A 20,627-nucleotide genomic window follows, 5' to 3' on the forward strand; every position below is an offset into this window, starting at 1 on the left:
ATCCGGCGTGACTTTATTTTAAGTAGTAGAAAAATTAACAAAAAAAAAATTCTCTTGTAACATATATGATCTTTTATTTCTGACTAGCGGATTTTAATAATTTAAGTACGTTACCGAATAAGATGATCTCTCTCTCATTTACAAGATGGATCAAAAAAGTGTCTAGCTAGTTAACAATTATTACACAATTCCTTTGTATGGCTTAACATAAGTCAAATTCAGTGACAAAAAAACATAAGTCAAATTATCATTTGAATAAAGTAGAAAACCTGAGTTACATGGTGCAAACTAAAATGACTCCAATTAATATCTTTTTAAGCTATAAAATTGCTAACTAATTATGTTGCCAACTAAAATGACTATACATTTCTAACTAACATTGTTGCCAACCAATGTTATAGGTTTTTCTTACATATAACATTGCTAACTAACCTGAGTTACAAGTCAAAAAAAAAAAAAACTAACCTGAGTTACATGGTGCTAACTAAAATGACTCCAAGTCGAAAAGGGACGGCGAGTGACTACTGTCGAAAAAATGCTCTGACAACTAAATTAGTGGGGTCAAATATTAAATTTTAACTAAATATTATAGTAATTTTGTAAAAAGTACACTAAAAATTTTTTCCCCCAATTTTACTGGGGTTACTTGACCCCACAAAATACTTAGTGCCTCCGCCCCTGAACGTGGCCATGGAATAAAGTTGGGACCGTCCATATCTATTTAATATGTTTCTTAAATAAAGCAACTTTTGAGGTTCATCCCGTTAGGAAGAGCAAGCATTCCTCTTTTACAACCAGTAAAAATAGGTATCCAAATGGTGAACTGATGATTCCAAACACAATATGTAAACTTTTCACATATTTCATGTTACGTCTTACATGTCTCAACTAATGTCATGGAAACGTATATACATATATATATATATAATGCATGCATGTGTACTTTGGATGCAATATCAGATACTAATATACTAAAGATATACTGACGGTGAGATACCGAGATGAAAAGGAAGGAATCGTAAAGCTAAGGGTGATGGATTCCACGTCCAAAAGATAAAGAACATTTACCTCTTTCAGTATAACCAACCAATAAAATATATATTTGATGAAAAACATATGGTATTATAACTGTACTATAAAGTAATATTTGTAGTGCCTTACAATAAATGGTAATGTATGTTGAGTGATTTAGTAATAACAATTAGATTTATAAAATATTGGTTCACATAACCGCAATGACACTAGAGTGTGTATTTGGGTAAAATAATGTTATAGTTTTTTTCATATACCTGTGTGTAGTCTTTTGGAATTATTCCGGAAAATTTATGTTCTAAGAAATAGTGTTTTCACCTTGAAAATTAATTTCAAACTCATATTAGCTTCGTTTTATTTTCTGAACAACCCTCATATATATGACACAAGTTTATATCAAAGTGTCTATAAATAGTCAAGCATGAAATCGCTGTGTATGGACTTGAATTTTTCCAAAAATTATTCACAGTAAATCCTTCAACTATTAATTTATTAACACTTTAGTATCCTTACTATTTTAATTTTGTAACATTTCTATATTTTACTTTTTTCTAGTTTTCAGAAGTAAGTGAATATAAATACATGGTATCCTCTTTTTATTTGTACGAGTATGTTAAACAATACATTTGATGGTCACGTTAGACTTTCTTATTTTATATGGACATAATTCGAATGGTTATGAAGGGTCACTTTCTCTTTATGCACTGGATTTGCTTTGCAGTACTGCATCCCCTTCTCAAGATACTTAATTAATCAGTCGGAACACATTTTTGATTGTTTTGTTTCTTTAAAGATTCATCTGAGACACTTGAAATAATATAATTCTTCTAGTTGAAAATAGAACCGCATTAGTGGACCCTCTCTATATACACGTAGAGTTTCTCTCGGTAATTTGTTTCTGCTTCTAGTCCCGTCTTCTAATTAGCATATGAATGGCCATCAAGTAAACGCATATAAAATATATTAACCGTTGATGTCCCCTCTTTATATCCTGTTTAAATAAATTACAATGGATTAGTAATAATGAAAACCACAAATATTAATTTTATCAATGTGGGTAAGAAACCAAATGGTGAAGATAATCATAAATATCACATGATTTAAAACAATAGTAAGTACCAATCATATCGCTAAAATGAAACTTTATCATTATTAATTTCTAAAAGCTTGTTTGTCAAAATAAATTCTAGAGAAGCCAAACTTTCCAAGTGTTAATCGTCACAATGATAAGAGAAAAACGTCACATTACTCTTCTTTTTTAAACTGCACGTCACAATTGGAATTTGTAGTCTTTTTCGATCAATAACTTTTTAGAGGATTTAGTGTGATACTTAAAGACAAAATAAACAATAAATATTAATAGGGATCTAGTAGCTAGAGACATAACTATAGTCAAGTGTTGATCCATACCGTAGCGGCAGAAGAAGTGAGGGAAACAATAGAATTAGTTGAAGAAGTAGATGATTGTGATGATGATAATAAACCTACATTGTAAGCCATGGTCTCATCAGGCTGATACAATCCATAGTTTCTCTCAGAGGTTGGTCCTGGTTTAAGGTCTTCATTAAATAGAGCAAAGAGATAAACATCAAGTCTCATGTTTTTTCTCAATGGCGTTCCTTCACTCTGAAGTTGTCTCTTTAGAAGATTCTTGTTATAAACTGCTGCGTTGGCCACGGTGGCTCCAACCTCATCTCCATCGCCTTTAGATGGCCAACCAGTCTCTGAGACCCCAACCTCTATATCTTCAAAGCCAAGCCTTGCCATGGCGAAGATCACAGCGTCTACTTGAGCATAGAGCATGTTGTCGTAATGATACTTGGTGTAGGGGTCAACCATTCCAGGGTTAGGGTTGAAGAGTACGTAATCTAGTGGGATCTTTGTTGGGGAATCCTTGTAAGCGAAGTAAGGGTAAGCGTTGATCCAAAAAGGGGATTTCGTGCTATGCAAGAAACTTAGAAGCTGCGTCATTACGCCGGCGACTTGCGGTCTGAAACATCCGGCGGAGGGAGGGTAAGATTCTTGAAGCACTGATAGTGAGTTCGGAGTCGAGACCTGAATGTACTTGTCTAGACCGGTTTGGACGAGAGCAGCATGAATGCTCATCATTGCAGGCACAAGATATCTGCATAGCCATAACAAGGTGAGTACGTCAAGAATCTGAAAATGTTAATGAGTGTAATGATGTATGTAACAAACTCTATGAGGCTCGAGTCGTCATCGGTGTATAGTTCGTTGCCGACAGCAATGCCGCCGATCTTGGTGGCCGGAAAGTAGGGTTTGATACGGGACGTGACCCATTGGAGAGCTTGTTGAGGGTCGACTAAGCTGGGAAGAATTTGATTTTCGACGGTGACGAAGATCTCAATGTTGGAATTGGCGAATGAGGTTAAGACTTTAGGGTTTGTGTCGTATATTCTTGTCTTGTTGATATGGAGTGAGCCCAAGAGTTGTATAACTTTGTCTGGTGGAGGAAGGTTGTCACCGACTTGACCGTAGTTTATGCCAAGAGAGGTCACCCTTTGAAACAATAATCCATGTTCTGTGAAAAAATGGAACAGGAATCAGAATGTGTATGTAATGTCAAGTTAAATCAAGATACTGATTTTTTTTTATTTGTTAGACAGAAATAAGCCATATATATACAAAGACAATACCTAAGAATGTTAAGGAAAAAATAAGAACAACAACATAGTTGGTCATTGCAACTCTGCTAAACATTTTAGACATAGAGGGGAGAGAGAAATAACGACTGAGAGATGGTGTTTTGTAAGAGAATCAATGCAATGAAATGTGGGGATAGATATAGAGAGAAGAACTGAGATGGGACCAAGTTGGGAAAATAATAACATGGTATAATGTAGAGATAAGTATACTTTACTTTGCCTGCCTAATTTTATATATTTGTCAGACATAGGGTCTTCTCAAATAAAAAGTGAATATACTGATTCATTGTGACAATAACCAATTCGTTATTTTAAGTTTTATTAGATATTGTAGTAACGGGAGTAGGCTTGACAATATGTTTACTCTATGGAAGTCTACTGTAAAAATAGTGTGTTTATCAAAAGCATTTTTCGTTAGGCAACATGGGTTTCATCAAAATTTGTTGGACCTAAGCAAGAAAATGACATCTTAGATTGTCTCTTTCCAACACATTGCCAACTATGTCAGTCCAAAAATAAAAATAAATTTGAAAAAGTGGCCTAAAGTAGACACTTTCTTCAGACAAAAGCAAATGTGGGAAAGATTGAATTGCCCACTATAATGGGTTTTTAATCTTAACAAATGTTTTTGCCTTTGGCAATATAAATGAAAGGATCCCATATTTGGGAGTTGGTTGAACGAGAAAATGGAAATAAAAGAGTATAATTCCTATCATCACGATGGGAACTGAGAACTGGGATACTGATCAGAGCAGCTTTATCGGGAGAAAAAATGGTGTGCTTAGCCCTTAGGAGTCCACCAAAACACCAAGCAACGACGCCTCTCGCTGTTAAATTAAGCATTCCATTTTTGTTGTTTCAACTGTTTGCGGACTCTACTGATATATGATGTTTCGCGATTGATTTTTTTTTTTTTAATCAGATTAAAAAAAAGAAAAAAAAGCACCTCTAACAGGGTGCTGGTATAAAGATGCTCTGATAACATCAGTTTGTATTTTACTCCATTTTTTTTTGTAAATTGTGTCATTGTACTTATTGAATTTAGTGAAATACAATATAAATATTAATTTTATTCTATTGGTCCTGTTGTATTTCGCATGAAATGACAGTATCATCCTCATGCTGGATTTCAAATTTTGACATACGTAATACTTGGAGTTCCACTAAAAATATTATACCTAATCAATATAAGATTGTTTGAATGTTTTAGTACAGTATAAAAATGCTAATCATGAAAATAGTGCAAGTAAACTGTCTACCATACGTTAAAGTGCTAAAATCATCTATAAAGAACAGGTTACTTAAGGCGATGGGGAATAGTATATGGATGTGAGCTTTGCAGAGAAGGAGGAGACGAGACAAGAGATTATTTTTTCTTTGCTTGTCTCCTACACAGTTTGGGAGGACTTTACTCGACAGCTTGAGGGTAATATTATCAATCTGGACTGGCAATGAACATTGAATCGCTTGCAGAGAATGGGAAAAAAAGAGACTAGACGCCATTTAGCTAAGCTTTTGTTTTAGATTTCAGTTTACTACATAAAACTGGACATCTGCAGATCAACTGCGAAGACTCATCGACAAGGATGTGAAGAGAAGAATCCTATCGCTCAAGTCAGAGCACAAATGTGCCTGTTTGTTAGATAGATAGCTCCAAATTACAATTTAGTTATTAAGGTTACTTATATCGCACTTTAGAGTTAGTTTCATAGCGATGATAATTTGTAAATAGCATTTTTGATAAATCAATAAATTTGAAATTTCATCCAATAAAGTGTTACAATCATCTTTTGTCGAGTCAAATGTAACTATTCACCATGTTCTCAAATGCTCTTATTTGAATGATAGAATTAGAAATATATGAATTATCTTCTAATATTGATTTAGTTGTGTGGAATAATGCAGTATATCTTTCAGTTTAATATTAAAACGTTGACAACAATAACTTCAACTTTGCATCAGATCAGTTGACGATTGTAAATTTGTAATCCAACTTCTTCTTGTTCATATAGTTGCCGATTGAAAGTAACATGTGACAGGATATTTTTTTAAGTTTGGGTTGTTGCTTTTCTTTTGGAACGACTACACGATTTTGATCAACTACTGAAATTTAAATATTTATTAAATGGATTAAAGATCGGGAAAAACATGTACTCTAAAGTAGCTTTATGGAATGATGCAACAAAGTGATCCAATTTTATCTTTATGTAACCCCAGGAATCTAGTAACTTTTGGAAGATGAATTCCACTAACCTTGTTTATTTGTTACACCTTACATATATACACAAAAAATACATTAACTTTATATATATACAAGATGTAAATATTTATATATACTTGTTTTGTAATAGGTCAAATAAGCTGATGATGTGGTGCGCTTTATGACATCTTTGATTCCGCCGATCCGATCAGGTTTTACCACCAGTATTGGATTTCCTGGTTCTAAAATGTAGATAGATCTTGTAGTTAGTTGAATATTTATACATGAATTCAACTAAATCTGTATGTACTTTTGAGTTAGGATTCTTATACTTTATTTTGTATTTTCTATGAACAGTAAAAATATACGCTTTGTTAAAAATGAGTGCAATAGTTAACCATTATCCGAGGCTAGCTACGGCTAATCCATCTTATAATTTATAATACAGGACTTTTTTTTGTCAACTAAGATTATTATGTATTATGAACTCCATATTCTTTATTTATTTACAAAATAAAATTAGATAATTATTCTATTTTTTGGGTTTTGTTTTCTTATGTGTTCTTGTTAACATAAAAAGTACCATGTATAACTTTTTAGTTGATATCTTATATTGATGTGATTCTCTAAATTGAGAAGAAAAATCATCAATTTCTCTTACAAATTTTACACGCATAGGGTTTTCTTAATTTTGGCAAAAAGGTTTCCTTACCATTATCTTCCAAATTTTATACAATACTTTGGTGAGAAAATAAAGTTAGAGATTACTACTATTTTATTGGGGAAAAGACCAAGAACATTGCTATTTATGAGGGATAGATGTGATGGATGACTAATTGAATTAGTGAAGTTGGTGGTTATGACTTATGACAGTTATAAAATCAGCCTAACCGAAAATTCACGGTAAAGAGATAGAGAGGGATGCAAAAAGGATTGGTCCTTCGCTGAGACAGCAAAGATAGGGCACATGCTTGATTACTCAACAAAATAATTGATAATAATGTCACTAACAGTCCACTCATTCAATCTTTCGAGTTAAGTAATATGGTTAGGAATCAATCTCTGGCGGCCCTTTTCCATTTATCTGATCTTTCATATAAAAAACTGTAACATCAGATCTCTCTGGAAACCAAAACGTATAAAAATTCTCTGTTGTTTAATTGAGACAGCCAAACCATGCTTATATGCGCAAGTGCTTAAACCTAAGAAAATGCATAAATCAATTATGTAAATCAAGATAATATTATATAATAGAATGGCTTTTTGAAGAAAAAAATCAAGATAATATTATATTTTGCTACGCTCTTTTTTTTTAACTAGAAAGCAAGTGTAGATCACATACGTTTACGTTTAACATTAATTTGTTATCGAATTATTTTTATTTACTAATTGTTGTTTCTTCATTTATACACTCCGGAAAATAATTAAAATAAGAAAACAAAGAAATTTTAGTTTCTACTGCTATCACAGCGACGTTGAAAAAAATAACAATGCCAAAGTCATGCAATGACCAATATATGCATATGCTTTTGTATGAAAGCAGTATATGCATATGCGCTGTTATAAAAAAAAAAGAGAAGAAAGCATATGCTTGTGTATCTTCCATTGCTTTATTAATTTCCAGCAATGAATCTACAAAATGTAAAGACTGAAGACCAATTGGTCAATCCGTCATATTCTCTCTTTCGGTCTTTCCCATGTTCGAATCAAGTTTGATAAAGACCACAACCATTCAACTTGATAGATATACATACATATTTATACTTCTTATATATATATATATATATATATATATATATGTTTATATACTTGTTCAGCTTATATCGGACTTATATTTCTAAACAGAATGCTTTTTATTAGAACAATGAGCGACTACACACTCGATGAAGGCCTTCAAGTTAGAATAAGAGATATATCACTTATATTATTTTTTTTCATTTTTTCTGTTCTTCAAAACTATTCTAAAAAAAGTAAAAGGTACACTTGATGTAATATATGCTTTGGGTTGAATGAATTGCACAATCATTTAAATAATAATAATAACTTAGTGCGGAAGTTTACCATTGAGATCATACTTTAGTGAAAGTACAAAACTGTTAGCAAAAAGGAGGTAGCAAAGATAAGGAATTTTTTAATTGAAATGTCTAGATACAATAGGTGAAAGGCTAAGCTGGGAGGAGATGACAGAGGGTGTATAGCATGTGCATGTGTGTGTAGTGTTTCGTAAAGACATGTTTCTTTTTTTGTTTGGCTCTTTATTTCCTTCTTTAATCTCATTCGCTTCTTTAGCAACTTTAAACTTAACACAAGAAAGTGAAACAATTAAGTTACATTACAGTGTGCTAAACATTTGACGTTTGAAGTATATACCTTACGTATTACAATACATATACATTTACAGTGGTGGTGGGTATTGAAATAATTTCTACTTGTGTTAACGATAAAGGTCATATCGGCTAGGTTATCTATATACAGAGCCGGCTTTAACTACAAGCAGAGCATACACATCGGTAGAACCTAAAGGTTCTTGGAAATTTAAAAGTAAATATTTTTTTTGTCAACAAAAGTAAATATTTTTATTTAGTAAAAATAGTTATCCAGTGAAAAAGTTAAGTGGGTAAAGAGTTTCTAAATTATCAGTGAAAATATCTTTATTAAGCATTAAATTTAGTTCTCTCTTTTGTTTTCATTACTTTTTTATTTTTATATTATTAAAGTCCTCTCCAGGTACTCCATCAGATACCATTGATGGAGCTGTATGTGTTTCTAGTCTCATTATTTTATATGTTTTAGAGGTACCATATAGAAAACATCTTTAGCTTTATAATAATACAATATCTTAATTGGTTCTAGGTCATGTAAAAAAACGGATTTGAGACAAATCGACAAAATTGGTCAAATTCACTGAAAACAATTTACTCAATTCAATATCAAAACCCAATTTTTAATATCAAATTTTAAATATTTTTTTAAAAATCAAAATTTTATTTAATATCTATCTAAATAAATTAGTTTTATTATATTTATACTATTTTGAAGTTTTTATTTTTTATATTATTTTGGATTCGAACAATGATATAAATTTTTATAAAAAATAAGTATATAATTTATATATTTTATATCTAATTTATAATTTATATTTAATCAAATTTAAAATATGGTTGAATCGATTGGAATGATCCAACCATTGATCTAGTTACTATGCCAAATTTAGGTTGCACGAAAGCTTACGACTCCATTTTGAAATCATACTTTCATTTATTAAAAATATCATAAATAAATAAAATATAAAATCATTTTTTATTCAAATCTAAAATTTAATTATACTAAAATAGAGAGAATGGGAATATGAAAATATACTAAAACTATAATCCTTTTTTGTCAATACTAAAACTATAATCCTATAAATTATCTTTATGCACTGATTTGTTTTGTTAGAGATATAACATATATATTTAAAAATATTTTGTCACTAATTTATGAAATATTAAAAATAATTAATTGGATATTAATTTTTATAAACTTAATTTATTTATTTCACAATTATAATATGAAATCATTTAAAATTATTATAAACGAATGAATGCTCTTTAACTTGAATTATATATTCTTTAGTTAATTTTATAAAAATTTCTTATATACATATATAGATATACTCTTCTAACTGGTATCTATTTTCTAATTTTTTAAAAACTCTTGCTTCTCTTTCATATGATTCCATGTAACATAGGCGAGTAAATGTCTAATCTCATTTTCAAAACATTGCTAACTAGTTATATCTAATCTATTGAAATAGGATCATAACCAATATTAGTAAATATTATGTCCAATTATCTTTTTCTTGTTTTAGTAACAGATCACCATTAGTCACATATAAATATACCTATTACTATTAGGTAATTTTCAGTTTATTAATTTCTCCTCACTTTCTATATTCTAGGGATCCATTACTCTCATTTAAACTAAATAAAATTTACATACTTATTATATATGAGCAAAGAAAAAATACGACCATGACTGTTCCACTAAAATATATATTACAACATCTAAAATTAATCACATTATATATTTATGTATACAGTTACATTATTGAGATATTTTTCTATAATGATATGTTAATTATTCCTAATAATATGGGTAAGAAGTATAAAATGTAATTATTGTATTATAAACATTGTATATTTGTTAAGAAATACAAAACAAAACACTTATAGTAGTTTCACTTTTATTTTTACCCCTGATATTACGAAAGAAAGTATATAATATTTTCATTGGCTATTATAATATAATATTTAATTATAATAAACTGTGATATTTTTTAAAAAAATTATTATCACACTACGACTACATAACTTATATCTTAGATCAGCAAATTGAGATTTTTCAACCAAATATTAATTTATTCAATTTGTAAATATTTTACACAAATATTAAGTTTATCAATTAACAAACCACATAATGTTAAAATAGAATTTAAGTGGACTTTTAATAGAAATACATTTTCGTATAAACTCATTTAGTTTAACAGGTTTTAAATAGGTTATTCGATTAAAAAATATTTATTAAATGTGATTTTACTTGAAGTTAGTGAATACCATACTAACCTATTTACATATATATATATATATATATGTATATATAACAGAATATATTAAAATTATTTTTTAAACATTTTGCAAAAAATTTGTTTGGTGTAAGTTGGTTTAATATTGGTTTTCAGATATAAAACTTTAAGAACTGTTCGAGTATATAAATCAGATCTAATAGAGTATGAGACTTTGATTTTCGGATCAATGGTCCAAAATATTTTTACTTATATTGTGATCGAGGCTGTGAAATGATAAGATAAGCTAATGAGAGGAATGAAAAGCAAGAATGCTTATTGGTTTGATTAGATGCTCGATAAGATTTCATATGATAAAGAAAATAAAAAAGTGTCTACCACATTCGACACTTTATACTTATTTTAAGTTTCTTTTAGGCTGTTATCAGTTTCAAGAACAGGATTGGCCCAGCTTGACCACACATATATAATATATAGAAATCAAAATGATTTACGTAGTTTTAACCTTTAGTATACAGTAATATGTGAAAATACACATAATACAATTGGTAGTTCTCAACTAGAATGCTACTTTTTTTGGTAATATGTTAAATTAACTAGGATGCTATTGGTCCTGGAAATCATACCGACAAGTTTTAGAACATATTGTAAAAGTCTAATTAGTGAATGTAGGGCACTTGAGGAGTAGCACAGTGCTCCATCCGTTTCATATTACTTGTCGTTCTAGGTTTATGTACACGGATTAAGAAAACATTTAATTTTACATATTTTCAAAATAAAAACACTATTACCAATACACCTAACCATATTTCAACTAATAGAAAATAAAATAGATAATATTATCAATAAATTTTGCATTGAAAACCGAAAACGACACTTATTTTAAAATAAAAATTTTGCTTTACAACGACAAATATTTTGAAACAGAGAGATTAGTATTCTAGATATTAGTCACCAATAATAAAGCCAATAAAGTAAGAACGATCATATACTTAATACGGTTGGTACTAAAGCGCGTGCAATTCAAAGAAACGGGTTTCTAAATGGCCCTGTAGGCCCATACAATTTAATGGGTTTGTTACGATTGGTTTTACAATGGTAGATCTTTAGTGTAGAGTTTCTGGTTCAGAAACTCTTGAAGTCCAGTTAGATAAATTAGTCATTTTCTTCGGAAGATAAATACCATTATAATTCCAATCTATCTTATTAAAACAGAAACATTAAAATTTTTTCTAGGTAGATTTTTAAAATAGATCTACTATTAGATATGATATATTTTCTGATCCTATTAACTAACAATTAATGTTAGTAAATTATCTCCTTATTCTATGCTACCTTATATACATTCATTTTATCAGTTGGCCCATTTTCTTTCTATTCAAAAAAAATATTTTCTTTCCCAATTGATTTCATAACCAACATGCAGTAATGTTAAATTTGAGATTTCATAATCACCATCCAATAAGTCCATGCGATGATCACCATGCAATACATTACTCCTTAACCAATTAATTTTATATAATAGTCGTATTATATGATATATTCAAAGTGGATTCAAATCAAACTTATTAACCCATTACTTTTTAACCAATTCAAACATGATTATATATCGGATTACCAGGTTTACTGGCTCGACGATCTAAATTAGATTTAAAATGTTGATTCAAACGCAGTTTTTTAAATAGACAAAATTCTTACATATTAAATATTTGTAACATTGTTAACAAAATTTTAAATCATAAAATATTCCGCGCTTCCGAAGCGCGGGTCATGATCTAGTTATAGTTTACAAATCAATCAGGAACCTCTTACGGTTCACCAAGAAAAAGATAAAATCATTTTTTTGGGAACACTGGAAATAATAAATAGAAAGTGTAGTATACATATATGCCTGATTCATTTTAACATAATGGGAACAGCTAAGAATATAGAAGTTTGCCGAAGCAGATGGTTATAATTCTAAATATTATATAACTGATATAATTTGTATTTAAAAATTATTTATAGAACTACTTCTATAATTTAAATGTTATTATAAACCAAAAATAAAAACGTGAGAATGAAGACAGAATTTTATGGTAAAATTTTAGCGTACTTCTAATTAAATACTCCTTCTGTTTCATATTACTTGTCGTTCTAGATTTATATACGAAAATATTTAATTTTACATATTTTTAAAATAAAAACACTATTACCAATATACCTAACCATATATCAACCAATAGAAAAATATAATAGAAAATATTGTCAATAACTTTTGCATTGAAAACCGAAAATGAGACAAGTAATTCAAAACGTAGGAAGTAATATTTAATATATATACATATAGAAATATATAACTTAAGAATTTTATGGTAAAATACTACTATTGGAGTTGCTTTAAAAGATGAAGACAGAAGATGAAGCAATGGTAACCTTTTTTCAAAAAAAAAAAAAGATGAAGCAATGGTTTGGATAACATATCGGAGAGAAGTCTTTAAAACTTTTTAAATGTTGAAAATGGACCATTTTTGTGATCATCTGAGATTATATTAATAAATTATTTAGGTGCGATTTAGGGTTGATGAAATCGCGATGGTGGGATCCAGGAATCGGCGGGGTTTCTCGAGATAATGGTGGTTGTGATGAGGAAAGCAATCAAGAAGGAGATAATGGGAGAGTTATTAGGGATTTCAACGGGATTGAAGGGATTCAAAGTAAAGGAAAAATCAGGGAGATATCGAAGGCGTGTTGGAGATCGATGAGATATCAAGGTATTTCCTCTGAGATTCTTGATTACTCAAAGTTGGAAAGGGGATCTTTTTGGTTTGGAAACTTGGTGATTCGACAGTATCGGTTTGTCAGCAATTGGGGATTTAAGGGAATCCTCATTGATAATACTGCTATCGGTGTAGATAATTTGCGGATGAGAGTTAAGGAAACTCGGGCTACCTATATAATCACTACGGGAATGGGGTCTCTATTCATAAGTCTCAAATTCTTTTATCTCTCAAAACAAACTTGCGGAGAGGAGTTGATTGTGGTTTTGGTTTCAATGGCACAGGGTCAATTACTGGGTTCTTTGGGTGAAACAAGGAATGGTGAGGGGACTCGCAAGAGGTTAAAAATCACGGTTGCTCACTTCGATAACTCCGACTTGATCAAATCGTGTTCCAAGTTACTGATGGGGAGGTGTATGAATCCACAGGCTCAGGAGATGAAGGCTTTGCTCTCCAAACTTCCCATGATTTGGAAGCTTGAGGACCGTGTGGTTGGAAAAGATCTGGGACATGGCAAGTTTCAGTTTGAATTCGAGAAGGAAGAAGACATTGAGGGTGTGCTAAAGCTCCAGCCGTATCATTTCGACTACTGGATGATTGCAGTGGCAAAATGGCAACCAAAGAGGTCTCTTAATTTCCCATTTGAGATCCCTTTTTGGGTTCGGGTTTTGGGAGTTTCAAAGGAGTTTAGGACGGTTGAAGCATTCGAAAGTATAGGTGATGCGATAGGAAGGGTGATTGAGGTTGACTTGGAGCTTATGCGAGTACTGGTGGTGGTGGATGCGTTCAAGGAGCTTTGTTTTGAGACCTCCGTAGACTTCAAGGGCGGGGAGTTCTACGACGGGGAAGAAGTGCCTATCCTCCTGAGGTACGAGAAGTTGTTTGGGTACTGTGAGTTGTGTGGGAGTCTGTGTCATCAGGAGGGGATATGCCCAACGATGAAAGGTTTCAAGCACCATAACGAGAGGAAGATGGAAGCTGGAGTGGGTAACGGGGGTTGGCATGAAGGCCATAAGTACGATGACCGAGCTAGAAGTTTCAAGGGGGTGGTTCTTAATGGGCCCGGAGCTCAACAAAACCGAGAGAGGGACACAAGGGATTACTATAGCAAGGGCAAGGGGAAGATGACTGAGGATAACTCAAAATGGGTGCAAAAAAACGAAAAAGGAAACCGGAGAACCTCTGCTGCTAAGGGTAACAATAGAGGAGAGGGGGAGGAGTCCAAACAACGTTCGGTGCGCCGTGAGGATATGCGCTCAACTGATCAAGAAGGACGAACGAGTGGAAATTCAGGACACATTACTCCACAACAAACGCAAGTTTGGTCACAGGAAGAGGCGCAGGAAGAAGGGGAGATCAGGAATGAAGGGCCCGGGGTTCAGTTACCTCCATCGCAAGGGTTCCAAGAGCAACTAGCCAAGACGCAGGCGGTGGGCACTGAGGTCGTTTCAGATCCAGTTGATACTGAGTACGGATTAAAGCAGCTCCAGGGACTTGTCGAGGGCCATCTGAAGATAGGTGACGATGAAGTAATGGACTGGGATGACTTAGAAGGCGTGGATGATCTTCCAGATCCCACGGCGGAAGAACTGGCAGCTCTGAACTCAGCGATAGAGGAACATGAGGCGCTGGGTGATACTGAGGCACCACCGGTGAAGGGGGACGAAAAAGGACAGCAAGTAGGGGATGAGGAGATGAAACACTTGACAAAGAAGAGGCTCTTCAAGGCTACATTGACCACTGCAGCGAGCTCCAAGATGAGAAGTGCCAAGGCACTGGCTTCCCCTCGTAAGAGGGCTCCAGTTCGAACCGGAACTAAGGCGGGAGATGAAAGGTACCAGCAGGAGATCAAGGTTGCTTCAAACCTGATTGCAGTTCACAAAAAGCCATAGTGTTATGGATAAAGTTATTCATTTTATTATTGAGTTGATGCAACAAGAATGGGATCTTGTCTGCGGGTGTTTTAAAGTAATAAGCTTTATGAGCATTTCTATTTCTTTTGGGTTTTATGGGGTTTCTGTTATTGTCTTTGTTGCTGTCTTCTTTCCTTGTTTAGTTGGCCATTTATTTGTTCAATCTCAGCAGTGGAATGAAATGGCTGTTTTGTGGTGTTGTTATGGGTTGTGGCTTGGTATCGCAGGTGTCATTGTACTCTGTTTAGAATGTGAACTGATTTTATTATCTGATAACTGTGGTTGCACCAAGGCTGCTGAAAAGTTGAGGTCTTATTGGTTTGATTGGCCCTGGATACGATGGGATTCAATTTTTAATGGTGATAATGGGTTATGGCAGAGAGGGGAAAAGATGGGAGTTTATGCTTTGATTTTGTTGGTATGGGATTATGGAGTGGAAATAACAGAGGAAGGAAAGACAGAGACCAATAATTTACTTTATATAAATGAATTTTTGGGTTCAAAATCGGACGTATACGGTGCTTTGGTATACTTGATTTTATTGAGTTTAAATTATAATATGTTGTGGGAGATTTGGGAATTCTCTTTTGGTTCGTGGAATGGGTGTAATATTATTTTAACGGATGATAACTTCTTTTGGAATTACAAACACACTTATTGGAGTCAAATGGACAATTTTGATTGGATCTTGGGTAACTGGATAGCATGTTTGCTAGGTTGGATGAGATACTTTGATAACATTGAATCAGTACCTCTTAGCTCATCGGAGTTTTTTTAAGAAAATTTATGAAGATATTAAGTTGGAATTGTCGAGGAGTGGGGACTAAGTGGACGATGAGTTATCTTACTGAAATATGGCATAAATATAAGCCAGATTTTTTATTTCTTTCGGAAACAAAAAAGGATGCTGATTTTGTTCAAGGATTGCAAGCCCATTTTGGCTATGATAATTTAGTGACAGTGGATCCGAATGGGAGGAGTGGTGGCTTAGCGCTTTTTTATAATAATGAGTTCCAAATTCAAGTATTATATACGAGTAATAGGATGATAGACGTGGAGGGTGTTACCCTGGGTAAAAAGATTTATTTGACTTTTGTATACGGTGATCCGGTACAGAAATTGAGAGAACAAGTGTGGGAGCGTTTGACAAGGTACGGACTGGCGAGAACGGAACCATGGTTTATAATTGGGGATTTGAATGAAATAACTGGAAATCATGAAAAAGAGGGGGGGGGGGTTTACGAAGTGCTAATTCTTTTATCCCATTTAATGATATGATAAGGAACAGTGGGTTATTAGAGTTTCCGGCAAGAGGAAACAAAATGTCGTGGCAAGGGAGACGAGGAAAAGGTAAAGGGGCTGTTATGATTAGATGCCGGTTAGATCGGGCCTTAGCTAATGAGGAGTGGCATACTCTTTTCCCGGTATCCTATACGGAGTACCTAAAGATGGTAGGGTCGGATCATCGGCCAGTAATTGCTTTTATTGAGGATAAAGTCCGCAGAAGAAAAGGACAATTTCGGTTTGATAAACGGTGGATAGGACAAGAAGGGTTATTGGAATCAATTGCATCGGGATGGCAAGATTCAAGCAATGGATCTTCGGAGGATATTGTATCAAAGATTAGTAATTGTAGACATGAGATTGCGGCCTGGAGGAAAAATAATCCACCATATGGGAAAGAAAAAATTGCTGATCTTCAGAAAGCGTTAGAAGAGGTACAAATGGATGACTTGAGAACACAAGAGGAGATTATTGAGATTTCTAAGAAACTGCAGGATGCATATAAGGATGAAGAGGAGTATTGGCATCAGAAGAGTCGAAATATGTGGTATTCATCGGGGGATCTCAATACCAATTTTTACCATGCTTTAACGAGGCAAAGAAGGATTCGTAATCGAATTGTGGGTCTTTATGATGAAACTGGAAGTTGGATTACGGATGTAGATGGGGTGGAGAAGGTGGCCGTGGACTATTTTGGGAATCTGTTTACTTCAACTGATCCTTCGGATTTTGAAAATTTCTTAGAGGAGGTAACACCATCTATCTCTCCCCAGATGAATCAACGTCTCTTACGGGTGGCAACGGAGGAGGAGGTGAAACAGGCTTTATTTATGATGCATCCAGAAAAGGCACCAGGACCTGATGGAATGACTGCTTTATTTTTTCAAGTATCTTGGCACATCATTAAGGATGATCTAGTGGATCTGGTGAATAGTTTCTTAGCTACAGGGGAGTTGGATCCAAGGTTAAATCTTACTAACATTTGTATGATTCCCAAAACGGAGAGACCTACGAGAATGACAGAATTGAGGCCTATTAGTCTTTGCAATGTGGGCTATAAGATTATATCAAAAGTGTTATGTGAGAGGTTGAAAGTGTGTCTACCGAAATTGATATCGGAAACACAATCGGCTTTCGTCCCAGGGAGGTTAATTTCAGATAATATTCTGATTGCACAAGAGATGTTTCATGGTTTAAGGACGAATAAGTCTTGTCAAAACAAGTACATGGCGATAAAAACGGATATGAGTAAAGCATACGACAGGGTGGAGTGGGATTTTATCCAAGCATTACTAAACAAATTAGGATTTGACCCACATTGGACGAAACTAATGATGGGTTGTATATCCTCAGTTCAGTATCGAGTACTGCTCAATGGGCAACCAAAGGGACTTATAATACCACACAGGGGACTTAGGCAAGGGGATCCACTATCTCCATATCTGTTTATTTTGTGTACGGAGGCGCTGATTGCAAATATTAAGAAAGCGGAACAAGGGAAACAACTGACAGGAATGAAAGTAGCGAGAGCTTGTCCATCAATATCTCATCTACTATTTGCGGACGACAGTCTTTTCTTTTGTAAAGCACAAAAGGATGAATGTGAAACTATTCTCAGGATTTTAAAGGAATATGAGGCAGTATCGGGTCAATTGATAAATTTTCAAAAATCATCAATTCAATTTGGACATAAAATTGAGGAACCAAGGAGACAGGAAATGCGGGACATACTAGGAATACAAAATATTGGAGGTATGGGGACTTACTTGGGATTGCCGGAAAACATAGGAGGCTCTAAGGTTCAAGTATTTAGTTTTGTACAGGACCGAATAAATACTAGGATCAATGGGTGGGCCTTTAGATACTTCACTAAAGGAGGCAAAGAAGTTGTTATTAAGTCAGTGGTCACAGCTCTACCAAATCATGTAATGTCCTGTTATAGACTACCACAGACAACTATTAAAAAGCTAACGAGTGCGGTAGCAAAATTTTGGTGGAGTTCTGGAGGAAGTACTAAAGGTATACATTGGAAATCATGGGACAAAGTGTGTCTTCCTAAAGAAGATGGTGGGTTGGGTTTCAAAGATATTATGAATTTTAATACGGCAATGCTTGGTAAGCAACTTTGGCGACTAATAAATAAGCCGAATACTCTTTTTTCAAGAGTTTTTAAGGGTCGGTATTACAGGAACGCTTCACCCCTGGAACCGATCCGCTCTTATTCCCCTTCATATGGTTGGCGGAGTATAATATCAGCTAGATCTCTGGTTAGCAAAGGACTAATTAAACGGGTGGGAACAGGGTCATCTATTTCAGTATGGAATGATCCCTGGCTCCCAACCACTCGCCCGAGACCAGCAAATAAAAATCAAAATAATCTGTTTCCGGAACTTACGGTGGATTCTCTTATTATTCCCGGTTCTAGGACTTGGAACTCCCAGGCCATTCGAGCTTTGGTGGACCCGCAGGATGTGAAAATTATTGAAAGCATACCACTTAGCAGAAATAATATGGATGACAAGGATGGTTGGCATTTCACTAAAAATGGAAGATATACGGTTAAATCAGGTTACGAGGTGGAAAGAGTCTACCCAGATAAAGGATATCCACCAATTATATTTGGCCCAACGGTAAATGACTTGAAAGCTAGGTGCTGGCAGGTGAAGTGTCCCCCAAAAATGAAGCATTTTCTCTGGCAGATTGTAACAGGGTGTATGTCGGTCAGGAAGAATCTTCAAGCAAGAGGGATGAAAGGGGATATTGGATGTGATAGATGTGGACATGCTGAGGAATCTCTAAATCATGTTTTCTTTGAGTGCCCCCCAGCCCGCCAGGTATGGGCATTATCAAAGATACCAACAAATCCACATGTCTTCCCTTCAGAAGCACTGTTTACTAATATGGATCATTTATTCTGGCGAGTCCTGCCAAAGATGGATGATCATCACTTTGCATGGATTTTATGGTATATTTGGAAGGCAAGGAACAACAAAGTGTTTAGTAATCTGGATGTGGATCCAATGGACACTTTAAAATTGGCAGAAACGGAATCTAGTATGTGGGCAGCGGCACAAGAACTCGACGTAAGCAGAACTCTACCGCCACAAGCTATTCGACAAAACACAATTCCAGGGCGATGGTGTTTTACAGATGGATCGTGGAAGGACAAAGACGTTTTCTCGGGACAAGGCTGGTATAGCACCTTAGAAGGTTTTGAGGGATTAATGGGCGCGCGAAATGTTCGAGCCAGTATATCACCCCTACACTCGGAGGTGGAGGCTTTAATTTGGGCAATGGAGTGTATGAAAAACCTAAGACAGTTTCAAGTTACGTTTGCAACGGATTGTTCTCAGTTGGTGAAGATGGTTTCGGAACCAGAGGAGTGGCCAGCGTTCGCAAGTTATCTGGAGGATATAAAGAGTCTACAAAGTAGTTTCCATAGCTCACAGCTCATTCATGTACCACGAACGGAGAATTCAAGGGCGGATCGTTTAGCACGCAGTGCAAGACAACAATCGTCTTTCGTCGTTCACATGGATGCTGAGCTACCAGTTTGGTGTGCAGAGTCTATATGAGTCTGTGTATTTGATGACAAAAAAAAAAAAAAAAATTATTTATCTCTCCATTGCTAATCATCTAAGTCACTACTATCATTCTCATTTGTGATTTGTGTACGGTTTTCTCAATAACAGCCATACTAGTTCGAACTCAACCTAGATTCGGAAAATCGAATTGGTATTACGTAATCATCATAGAAATAGAAGATTTTTTTTTTGAACGCTTTGTCCAAGTTTATCCATCATTATATTTATTTACTCATACAAAAATATTTGATTGTAAAATTAAATGGTGGCAACCAGTATACTTCCTCCGTTATTTTGACATTTTCACGTATATTAACAAAGTGACATAAATATATGTATATTGTTATTAATTATAATTCTTTGATCAATATATTTGAAATAAATAAAATTATTTATAAAATTAATGTAGTTTACAATTAATTTTTAACTTAAAGTAATTATAATTTACATTAGAATTGTAAAATGATATTTTGTATAACAAAAAAATGTTAGAATGACACTTATTATAAAACAGAAGAGTATAATTTAGTTGTCAAAAAAAAAAATTAGACAAAAAAATTAAATGGTTTTTTATTTATGATCAACCGGTGGTGGTGGTCTAATGGTGTTCGAGGGAATTAAAAAT

The 20,627-nt window shown here is 33.8% G+C and overlaps 1 protein-coding gene across 1 annotated transcript; it reads right to left on the reverse strand.

The window, feature by feature from the left end:
• Nucleotides 1-1,607: 1,607 nt before the first annotated feature.
• LOC108821036 (glucan endo-1,3-beta-glucosidase 11) lies at nucleotides 1,608-3,866 on the reverse strand. The gene is made up of 4 exons (XM_018594083.2): nucleotides 3,690-3,866; nucleotides 3,232-3,574; nucleotides 2,443-3,157; nucleotides 1,608-2,023 (listed from the first exon to the last, which is right to left on the reverse strand). The coding sequence occupies exons 1-4, from the start codon at nucleotides 3,760-3,762 to the stop codon at nucleotides 1,937-1,939; spliced, it is 1,218 nt and encodes a 405-aa protein (XP_018449585.1). The 5' UTR covers nucleotides 3,763-3,866; the 3' UTR covers nucleotides 1,608-1,936.
• Between the last annotated feature and the right edge of the window lie 16,761 nt (nucleotides 3,867-20,627).

Source organism: Raphanus sativus, chromosome 8 (genome assembly GCF_000801105.2).
Source record: "Raphanus sativus cultivar WK10039 chromosome 8, ASM80110v3, whole genome shotgun sequence".
NCBI lineage: Eukaryota > Viridiplantae > Streptophyta > Magnoliopsida > Brassicales > Brassicaceae > Raphanus > Raphanus sativus.